At 43.8% G+C, this 11,585-nt stretch overlaps 1 protein-coding gene across 4 annotated transcripts in view; it reads right to left on the bottom strand.

Annotated features, from left to right (window-relative positions):
- Window positions 1-1,324: 1,324 nt before the first annotated feature.
- The window catches only part of arid4b (AT-rich interaction domain 4B), a 44,121-nt gene continuing 33,860 nt past the window's right edge, over window positions 1,325-11,585 (bottom strand). For 2 of the 4 annotated variants that reach the window (XM_008302922.1, XM_008302998.1), the window contains exons 17-24: window positions 8,010-8,192; window positions 6,926-7,010; window positions 6,634-6,841; window positions 5,263-6,501; window positions 4,998-5,108; window positions 4,567-4,791; window positions 3,825-3,971; window positions 1,325-3,667 (exon numbers count right to left, since the gene is read on the bottom strand). In XM_008302922.1, coding sequence (XP_008301144.1) covers window positions 3,513-3,667; window positions 3,825-3,971; window positions 4,567-4,791; window positions 4,998-5,108; window positions 5,263-6,501; window positions 6,634-6,841; window positions 6,926-7,010; window positions 8,010-8,192 — 2,353 coding nt within the window. In that variant the 3' untranslated portion in view covers window positions 1,325-3,512. The remainder of the gene's footprint in view (window positions 3,668-3,824; window positions 3,972-4,566; window positions 4,792-4,997; window positions 5,109-5,262; window positions 6,502-6,633; window positions 6,842-6,925; window positions 7,011-8,009; window positions 8,193-11,585) is intronic. The other 2 variants (XM_008303075.1, XM_008303145.1) reach the window with 2 other exon arrangements.

Below are 11,585 nucleotides of genomic sequence, written 5' to 3'. Positions count from 1 at the left end.
ATGTTCTTGATGAGAAAATATGACCGAATTACTCCTGAAAGAACTCATGTCAGCGTTAAATAAAATAAACTGGTTAGGCTGCTTCACAAGTAAATCCACATCCACTGATTTGTTGTGGTTTGTCACATAGTTAGTCCAAAGTAGCTGTTTATTAATTGGACACCGGGAGTGTTTTCTTGACTCCACAGTGACATCAGAGTTGCACAGTAACCAGTGGTGGAGGAGTATGCAGATCCTTTGCTTAAAGGATGGAATACTAACAGCGAAAAGTGACAAAAACGCAGTAATTAATTCAACTAATACTGTGCTTACAAACCGCATAATTCCTAAATTAATTTACTTTGAATTAAATTACCACACATCAAACTAGTAATAACCTGTAATGCCCAGAGAGGGGAGAAACAACATTAATAGAGGCCCGGTTGGTCAGCTTTGCCTCAGGGCCACTTATCAACTCCACCAGGCTGTGTTTTAAATCGAAAAAAATATTGAAAGAGTAAAGTGCTAAGTGCTACACAAATAGCATTACCAGCAACTATGTACATTAAATTAGCATTTTAATGTTACAGTTGGTCAAAATTAAAAGGAGATAACTTTCACTACATTTAGTTATACATTTTACTTTGTATATACTCGTGGATGGTTTTCAGCAACGCATATTTTTAGAAGCCCGTCATTTACTTTATATCAGGGGTGCCCAATCGTGGTCCTCGAGAGCCCCTATCCAGCATGTTTTAGATGTTTCCCTCTTCCAACACACCTGATTCAAATGATCAGGATCGTTATCAGGCTTCTGCAGAGCTTGATGATGAGCTGATCATTTGAATCAGGTGTGTTGGAAGAGGGAAACATCTAAAACATGCTGGATAGGGGCTCTCGAGGACCACGATTGGGCACTCCTGCTTTATATGTAGAAACTATCTGCAAAATAACATCATTAAAGTTTTTTTTTTAAGAGTATTTTTCTGGCGTTTTTGCCTTTATTAGTCAGGACAGTGAGGAGAAGAATGGGGAGAGACCTTGCAGCAAACTGTCGTGAGCGGGAGTCAAACTCACGAACGCCGCACCAGGAAACTATAGCCCCTGTTTATGGGTTGCCCGCTCAACCAGGTGAGCTATAGGGGTGCCCATAATGTCATTAAAGTTTGCTGTGAAGGTGTAACGTATGATGGTCAAGTAAACGAGCGCAATGACTATTTTCTCTCTGAAACTGAGTCTAATCATCTAGAACTATTCAAGCAAAAGTACCTCAGAGCTGTACTTCCTGCGAGTACAGCACCTGCGTGAAAGTTGCTTTTCACCACTGACGGTAAGAGACGCCGAATACTTCACAAACTATGGCATTTATTTCAAACAGAGGCTTCTGCTTTGCTTACATTTTTACAATAAATTACACAACGACCATCATCAGATGAGCCTAATAAATACTATTGAGCATTTTTCAATAAGCTCCATTACTTTCTCTTAATCTATGATGCAGACTGTTTTCCATATACAGGTTCATACAGCTTTAGCTTCAGGCCATGTACAGGTCGGAAAATAGTTCAGCTGCATCCAAAACCAGCATTCTTCTCTTACAAGCACAAGCTATAGAAAAACAAAACAGAATGCAAACTAAAGCAAAACACGAAATTAAAAAAACTAAACAAAACAAAAAACAGAACAGATTGGAAGGAAATTAACTATTAAAACTGATTAAAGAGGAAGAACAGAACATAAACGAACTCAAATAAATCAAGAGAACAAGAAAGGGGACAAAGGGGGAGAACATACATGCTGTAACCCTCAGTATTTACACTCAAACTACAGTTAAAACCGTAAAACTGTCTGTACAGAAAAGTACATGTTATTAACAGTGCAAGATATTAAATAGCTTGACTCAAAACACTTCTCAATATACAAATGTATAACAAAAGCATACAATTACATACAAGTGCCGAACAAAACGTAACTTCAGGTTATCATACAGTAGGGGGTCTATACAAAGGAAACACTGGAGATGTCTTCAGAAATGTATACACATACGTCACTTTATGATATAAATGCACATTTACAATATCTCTACCTTTATTGTGGTCATAGAACAGGAAACAGAACTGAACGTTTTTGGTAGGGATGAGTATGAGAGGAAGCTGGCAGGTCGTTTTTGATCATGAGTAAAATCCAGAGAGAGATGCAAAAAAAAAAAAAAAAAGTTTGTTTAATGAAGCGAAAATATACTTAATTAAATAACTTCATATTGTTTGAAACACTGCAAATGTGGAATTGAACTGCAGCACGTGCTATGAATATCTCCTATGGCTGCCTTCAAGTTAACTTGATCCAGTTGCAGAGGTGCATCATCAAATCTTCAGTGAAGTTACTAGGACTGGGGGAGGAGGGGGGGGTGTGATGAAAACACGATAAAAATAAAGCAGATGAACTTTTAAAAGGGTGATGAACTGAAGTAATGTGACCATTGCATTCACCACCTCCATCATTGCACATTTTATACTGCCAAACCCAACAGTAATACCCAAGCTGGATGAGTATTCAGTAGTAGATTACAGGTGATCCAGTATAGGAGCTCTGCTTTTACAATTACAATTCTCAAATGTTACCCACACGCTGATAACATCCGTCATTATCTGCCAGACGTAGCCCTTCACTGGCTGCTCACTCATACAGCATTCTTCAGTCTTTTATAAGGGACACATTATTCCAGCTGACCCTCTGATTTGAGAAGAGGATCAGGAAGAAAAAAAACAAAAAAACTGCTGTCCTCTCTCAAAGTGCCCCACGGAGAAGAACGAAAAGGCACTACAGTATCATTCCATATTCATCCGCTGAGGCCGTCAGCGGACCTCTGATGGTCTGAAACCCTATCAGTCACCACCTATCTGTACAGGACCACGTGCCTGTACGTGAGGAGAGCGTCGTCAACCACTTCAGGTTTAACCACATGAAGGCGTTTTTTTTTTGTTTTTTTTTTTAATGAGGGTGGACAGAGAAACATGGCAGAGTTACCTCTCATATGCCCTTAATGCCAATGTGGCAGTGTTCCTCTGAATTCCCCATAATAACGTGGCGCACACAGGCTTGCACCACGCCAACCAATGAGGACAGATCAGAGGGGTCTTCACTGGAAATCATCCCTTACCCATACAACTTTATCAAATGGAAACAATTATTGCTTGCAAAAACAATTCTTGTAAATGTTCAATTAAGGAGAGCGCAAAAGACGATTCAGAATAATTTTTTTGACAAATTTTATCCCCCTACACAATCTTCATAAAAGTGCACTTAAGTGCCATTAGCTTGCCAAGGAAACAGTTGTCAGTAAAAAATAGTGCTTGTTTCTCATTTTGTCTTTTTTTTTCTTCTCTCTTTTTTTTGTCTCTGGTCTGGTTTTTGTGCCCCAGTAGTTACAGTATGTAGGTTGACTTGTCCGTCTTGTTGAAAGGGAATGGGGGTGGTGACCCCAGGGTGCTGGTTAAGTGCTTAGTGCGGTGGCTCCTTGGTGCTTCGTCCTGTCACCTGCACTCCACTGATACCCCAGAGTTCTGAGATGAAGAGGATGAGGATGATACTGGAGGGTCAGCCAGCGTCAACATGACTGCTGCAGTCAGCGAGCTGGAGGACGGTGAGGAGGAGGAGGAAGAGGAGGAGGAGGAAGCAGCCACTGTGCCTGCACAACACAAACAGTGTTTGATTAGTACCCGTTTTGCTTCACGTAAGAAGGCCTTTCAAAGGCTCTCAGCTACTGGTGACTCAATCTTTAAGTTTTAATGGTGGAACCAGATTTAATAAAATCACTAGTTTGAGATTAGCCTAAGCCAACTCACTTTCCCGCTCCTTCTTCTTTATGCGTTTTCGTCGCCTGTCAATAGAGGCCACCTCAGACTTGAGGAGGAGGTAGTGGTTCCTGATGTCCTGCAGTTTCTCCTGAAGAAACGAAATTTTCTCCAGACTGCTCATCTTTTCCAGATCAGCTAAGTGGAAGCAAAATAATGCATTTAAGGACTGTAGGGTCAACAGGGCAGAGACACAGGTACATACTGTTGACATAAGCATACATAAAACTCCACTTCTGGTCAAAAAAATGAAGAACTTGTGCTAAATTAAAGGATCAGTTCACCTAAAACACAAAGCAAAAAAAAGATAAACTTAATTATCAAAAAAATAAAGAAAAGAAACCAGATTTTAACTGATACCAATGTATTTTTTTCAGGATCAATAACGATTATTGCCAATCAAGGAAACCACTAACAGATATTTGGAACCAATATACATCTGCAGGGAAAAAAACCTTCTCAACATTTATCCTTTAGTGTTGACAGGCTATTATTTATGATGTGTAATTTGTGATATTGCTTGAGACCACAGTGTTGACTACAGATAGAAAGGCAGCTGCATCAGAGCCACAGTAATGCATTTCTAAATTAATCAACTTTTTCGGGAATCGGTTTAAAAAAACAAAAACAAACTGTAACTGTGCAAATATCAGATCTGATAACCTGGCAGTCAACAGGTCAACCCCTACGTGTAACTACAACACATTACCATACATGTTAGTTGGACACTTACACGTCTGGAAACTCCACTTGTACACACGAGGCGATCTTCCATGGTTGTCTCGGTGCTGGGTGTGATCTGCGTCACCCTGCTTGTGGTATTTATGGCTCGAAGGGGGAGATCGTCCGTGACACTTGGGCGAAGTGGCATCCTTCAGGTCTGATGCGTTGTTCTTAGAGGCAGTTGATTTGGCAGTGCCCTCAACAACAGACTGGTCCTCACTGTCACTGCTGTTGGCTGGAGGAAGACAGACAGCAGAGATTAAAAAAACAGACACTGAGAAGGGGAAAAACCTCATTTCCTTTCCCACCTGGAATCTGTAATATGATACCAGGACACCAGTAAATATGAAATAGAAATTCTATGGCTGATAAAAGTACTGCTGGTATTTGAAATGAGAAGCTAAGCGGGGTGTCAGTGGTTCTATCTACAGCTGTTCTTACCTGTTTTCCTATTCTTTTTGGGAGGCACACCTAGGCTCTTGCGGTTTGGCTTGTGTTTCTTTGAAGCTCCACCTGTCTGTGATTCTTTCTGCCGCTTCTGACTCGCAGACGCTACAAAGACATTGCAGAGAAGATGGTGAGGAAACAGGCAGACTATGAAATGAGTTGTCAGCTTGTGTTTCTTCAGAGTTCCATCCTAAGGAAAAATAATGAATTCTGTCATTGAAAAGTAAACCTGATACAGTAGATTTGCTAGTATTTATACCTTTGGACTTCTGCTCACTCTCCTGTTGGCTGCTGTTGCTCAGCTCTAGGCTGCAGCTGCTGCTGCTGTTGCAGGAGAGGCTGACATCAAACACCTTTGAGGGGGAACCTGCCCCTTCATCCTGAGGGAGCTCTTGCAGCTCCCCACCCAGACTCTCCACCTCCACCGTGCTGCTGTCTGTCTCACTGCGCCCACCTGCCACTTCCTCCTGTATGGGTCCAGGGGGAAGAGTTTCAGAAACCGGCTCTGAAGGCAAGGCAGGAGGTACAGATGGTGGTGGAGAGGAAGGCTGCGCTTGACCCGAGTCATCCACAGCACTGCCTCCACCCGAGGGGGACTCGGGCGTTGTTGGTGGTGTGTTGAGTACAGAATTACTGCCACTGCTTGGAAACTCCTGGAGCTTGTCGTTCTCCATCTGCTCCTCTGAGGCTTCATCTTCAGGTCCAGCATCTTGTTCGACACTGGGCTCCTCCAGACACGAGGGCACCGGTGGAGGAGGAGAATTGGCGGCCTCGGTGTCCGAGTCGGAGAACAACTCTTTAAGAGTCTTCTTTGGCCACTGGGCCTGGATGCTGGACCACACATCTTTTTGTCCTTTAGGGCGAACGGCAGCTCTTTCCTCTGCATTCCCTGACACTTTGGCCCTCTTTTCAGGAATCTCCCAGAAGCCCGCTTGTCTGCCAGCTTTGTTCTTCTCCTTCAGACCGTTGTACTTCTTGGAGGGTGAACCTTTGGTTTTTGGGCGACTTCGCTCACTTTCCTCAGTCTGGGACTCTGCCAATGTTGCACCATCATCGTCTGAACTGCTGCTAGACGAGGCCTCCCTTTCCTCTCCAGGACCAGCTGCTCTCTCCTCCAGCTTCCTGGGAGAGCCTCCAGGTAACCAGTCAGCACTCCTAGTGTTCCTGGTCTTAGCTTTGGATTGGCCTTTCGGCGTCCTCTCTGCTGCACCGTCAGATTTCCTCTTCCTGGTGCTTGCTTCTCCCTCCGTCTCCGGTTGGCTTCTGCGCTTAACAACGTCTGCGTTGTCTGCGCCGATGACATCCTGGTTCTTTCCTGAGACTGGAGAAGGTTTGGATCCTTCAGAAGGCGCTCCACTCTCCCAGCGCTCTGATACCTGTGGTGGCTCTGGTGGACCTTTTCTGAGGCTGCCACGGCAACCTGGCCTGTCCTCATCATTATGCTCTCCCTCCTCATCCTCCGGTTCATGCTCGCTTTCGTCTGTGGACATCTCAGAAGCTGAGGTGAACAAGACAGAATGTCTGTTAGTTTCAGCAGGAGATCAACAGACATCATACACCACTTCAGAGTGAAACAGTCCTAATCTGCTGTAAGTGTGCATGAGGACTACAGGCTAATGAGTGTTGCTACCTTGCAGGCCATTGAGGATAGAGGTAATTTCTATAGACTTGACTGGAGACTGCTGAGTCCCTTTGTCCTCACCCTCGTCCATCTTGGAAAAGACATCCTGACTCAGGCCACATTTGGAGCGTGGGACACGATTAGCGTTGGACGAAGGGCCGAGGACTTCTCTGTCATTGAGCCTCTCCAACCTGTCTCGCTCCCTCTCAGTTTTGTTCTGTCAGAATTTAACACAGTCAGTGATTCACTCCATCACATCAACACCAAGCTGAAAAGTGAGCACACTCCTGCAAAGTCATACCTTTATTTTTTTGCGGTGCTTTATTTTTGGTACATTCTTATTGGCGGGGCGCACAATCTTGTCTGCTTTGATCCATTCATCATATCTAAAATCAAGTACAAAGACAAGAGACAGTTTCATCATTCAGGTCTTTGAAAGGAGCCAAGTAACATTCTCTCACACCACCCACCACACAGACACCTCTACTGTCTGATCCCAACATGTTGCTGTGACACAATGAGCCTCAACAGCAAAAGAAGAAATCCCATGGTATTATGAGGAAAAAGACAAACCTTTACGATGAAGGAGGAAACAATAATTACACCGACCACCACACAAATCATATTCAACAGAGTTCCAACAGTACCAAGGGGGCTAACTTGGGTCGTATGAGGGGAAATGAAAAGTTTCACGATATCACACACAACAGACACAATGCAGAGAACATCCCACTGTCTTTTATAGAGTGCTAGAGGACCACACAACAACATTGAGACAATGAAATGCTGATTGCACTAGTTAACCTCTGTGTCATGGTACCCTAACACTCTACTTAACACTGCATTAACCCTGACCCACTGGGGAGGGGGGAGAGGGTTGAGAGGTAGAGGTGAGTGTAGCAGCACTTTGGTTGGCCATTCAGAGATCCAAAGGGTAGTTCACATTCAAAAAAATCACATGAAACTGTTTAATCCAAAACCACTGGTTGATTACACCCAGAATGAAACTGGTCAAAGTTCAGCCTGTCTGCAGATTTTGCTGAGAGACAGACAGCTGGGGGACAGACAGACAGGGGATTCAGTCAAAACTGAGTGAGGAAGCTGAGGAGTGATCTGCATCGACCCAGTACTCAGTTCTGTTTCTGCCACTAGATGGCCCAGTGTTCTCCATAATCAGAGTACTGACCATGGGACTGGATCAGATGAAGCAGAATTGTGAGGAAGGGATGTATCTGTTACTGTTAGCGGGGACACCCATGTAGCGGTGATCCCATGAGCTGAATTACAAGGTAGCAAATGTCTTTTTTTTTTTTGATTCTTTCTTTTTTTTTTCTTTTTAGGGTGAATATAGACGTTAGGTGATTTCTCCCCAGGTCCTGTCTTACCTGACGTTCCAGCCACAGTAGTGCACCAGGTAGAGCACCTCTCCCCCCTCCACGTCTGCCTCTTTCACAGTGGCCTCGTACGTCTTCAGATTGCGGCCTCGCCCATACCTCACCTGCACCTTCATCCCCGGGGGGTAACACTCAAACTCCTCCCCTTCCTCCCCCTCCTGACTGCTGTCATCCCTGCAAGAAAAACAGTTCAGCACTTCCTGGCCCTAGGCTGCCCCAATGAACACCACAGAACACCCTCCCACACCCCAGCCACCCAACTCACTGCCTGCTGCTAGGAAGCCCCTTTTCTAATTAATTTGCTCCACCCTTGCCTGCCCTGTCCCATTACACCACTAGGCCCTTATCTATAAAGAAACATAAACTTCCCATTTTTCTGCCTTATCTCTAGTCCAGTGTAACCTTCAGCAAACTGCAGGATAAACAACTGCATCATTAATAGTAAGCCAGTCAAAGAACAGTACATGGAGTGTGTCAGCAAATAAAACATCATTCTTTCATGGCAAAGAAATCAATGATCATGGGAAATAACACTACTGTTAGGCTATCTAACCCTACACGAAACACTTGAGATACTCACTCACACGCACACATACGCACAAACTGTAAGAAACAAAGCAGCCACAAGAAGGAGCTAGTGGGAAACAGTCAAGGAGATGTCAAAGCTGGGGTGTATACGGGCGGTGCAGCAGTGCCGGTAAGTGTTTTAGGCGCAGGGGCCACAGGGGCAGGTTAGCACGGCGGCAAAGCACAACTTGGCAGGCAGCGCAGCAACTTAAAGCGAGACTACAGCATTGAGAGGAAGCACGGCTGCGAGATCCTGCCACAAAGAACAGCTACAGCACAGTACTCCACGTAGTCCCTCACACAGCTAAATGCTCAGAGCGTGTATGTTCTGCTGATTTTCTTTCTTTCTTTCTTTTTTTTTTTTTTTTTTAACAAGTCAAAATGAAGATGTGAAGTGTGACATCTGAAGAAACTGGTGCAGCCCTAAATCTGGGGAAACACTACACCTTGGCATGCTGACTGATTTTCACATGATGAATTTCAAAGAGCTTTTCCTTATCTGATTAAAAAAAAGTAAAATAAAAAATAAATATGGCCAAGCTGCAACAAGTAACAGAAAATAATCTGCGCCAATGCCAAACATTTGCTGGCTCCTGGTTTGTAAATGTGACATTTTCCTGTTTTTGTTGGTCTTAATTATTGTCAATGCATTTTTTTGGTGGTTTGGACAGTCGGTTGGACATCTGATGGCGATTATGATTATCTTAGAATCTGTGTCTTATGTTTCATAACATATCCAGTTACACATAATAACCAAAAATAAGTAGCTGATATATCATATTGAAAATACAGTCGTGACTCGATGATCCAACACTAAATTTTTTTTAACGTCGGATAGCAAGGCTGTCGGATTGACGGAGGGCTTGATGCTTGAAGGGCAATTTGTTGTTAATATTCATTGTTTATAGTTGTTATAATAAGTAGCGTATTGTTAGAACACAACGCATCGCTGGATTTCACGTCTAATTGACCGGTGCGCTTGTCAATGGGCCATCGGTTGACATCAAAAGTAAATACGTCTGATTTTTTGTCTCCTATGCGACCTGTATCTGATTTTTTCATGACAGTCTGAACTATCATGAAAAGACAGTTTTCACAGATCCAGTTAATGATGAATATCCAAATATTCGGTGCGGTCTTGTGGGGGTGGGAGAGTGGGGGGGAAAGGGGAACAATTCCCCCCTGGGGGAGCGCTCCGACAGGGTGGAAGTGGTCGGAGCGGAGCGCACAGGCAGAACTTGGCTGCTGATGCTAGTTTAGTTAGCGGTCAAACTTCTGTTTCCACCATCGGTGGCGGCGGCGGCGGGGGAGTGGCAGATACGCTGCACTGTTACCATCCATGTTTTTTTGTTAAACACTGAGCACACTCGCTGCGTGTGACATCGTCGTGTCCTTTTCTGCGCATGCGGGACATTTTTGGGTTGTATGAAGTTCACACGGCAGATCAGATACAAGTTGTATTTAATTGGGAATGTGAACAAACTCACAAAAAAACTGGATTTCACAAAAAAAAAAAATCTGAATTGAGCATTAAGTCCTGCAGTCTGAACGTAGCCAATCTGTCGGATTGTTAAGTCAGATAATACGCTGTTATCTTTATTTGTGACATAAAATGTCTAGTCGGAGTCGGAATCCAAGGCTGTCGGTATGTTAAGGCTATTTTTTATGGGTTCCGTTTGTTTTTCTGAAAAACTTGTCAGGTAGAAAGGTTTTCAGATTGTTAAGAGTCGGATTCTGGAATCACGATTGTAGTAATTAGCTGTAGCCTTGAATAAATCATCCGAAAGCATCATTTACATCAGAACTTGAAACTTCCTCAAAGAAATGCACAGTTCCAGCTTTAGACTCTGCACATTATTATGAATAAACAGCCACAAAAAAGACAGCCTGAGAGTCAGTCCCCGTGAACTGTACACTTTTCAATAAAGCAGTTGCGTAGGCTTCATTACAGAGATGAATGGCACTAAGGGAGTTGCTTAACAACAGAGTTTCTCTCTATATAATCACCTTCTGTCACCGATATGAATTAATACATAATTTTCCCATTTAAGTTGACAGTAAACTTAGAGCTTTCACTGGCTACACGCAGTCTCTGCTGCCCAAATGAAAATGTATTCCTCACGCACCACGGGGTCCATTCAGATTACAGGCTGTAAACATCAAACAGGTTTGATAAAATCAGGAAAGCTCAGATCAGATCAGATCAGACTGTGGGTTGTCCGCTGAGTGAATCTGTAAACCCTCACGCAACCACGTAATCTGTGAGGACCGCTGATCCTGACAAAGCCAAAGAATCAGGGAACTTTGGGATTGTCAGAAAGTCCAAATGTGATGGTGATCAGTTGGATAACACTGTAGTGGGGCCGTGGCCACAGGTGATATGAACTGCAGAGAGGGATACAAAGAGCAACAGCTTATGATCTGAACATCCTAATGTTGGGGAACTTTGCAGTCGTTCAATCAGATACAAAAACTGCAGCAGAGTACGTACACGAACTGTTAGATTTCCCAGTGGAGGGCTGTCTAGCCCATCTTTAGTAGCCCAAACAACCTTAACACAATTGCCACTCTGGAGGTTGAACAAACACAGATCTAAGGAAGTGATCTAGACACCGTGGACAGGTAACAGCAGGGGAAATGCATCTACTGAGACCAAACCATACAACTACCCAGAACAAACATTTACCAAGCTTTTACTCAAAGTTCCTCTTTCCGCGTACAGTTACTGCATATGAAGCGCTATCTTACAACTGGAGGGTTAATGCATCAGTGACAACACTCACACACATGGAACATTTAATAAAGCTGAACATCAAAAGCCACAAAATGAGAGAGAAGACAGGAAGAGGGGGCAGAGAGACAAAGATCAGGAGAGGGCAGAAATCAAGAAGAGCACAGCCATGTTGTGTGCACTGAGTGAGGGAGGCTCACCATGGCCAAACAATCCCAGCGAGGAGGGAGACAAAGAAAGAGAGAGACAGAAAGAGAGAGAGAGAGAGA

Source organism: Stegastes partitus, unplaced genomic scaffold, assembly GCF_000690725.1.
Source record: "Stegastes partitus isolate 25-593 unplaced genomic scaffold, Stegastes_partitus-1.0.2 Scaffold1, whole genome shotgun sequence".
Lineage (NCBI taxonomy): Eukaryota > Metazoa > Chordata > Actinopteri > Pomacentridae > Stegastes > Stegastes partitus.
The sequence above is the reverse complement of the archived record's forward strand: the minus strand, read 5'-3'. Positions and strand labels throughout refer to the sequence as shown.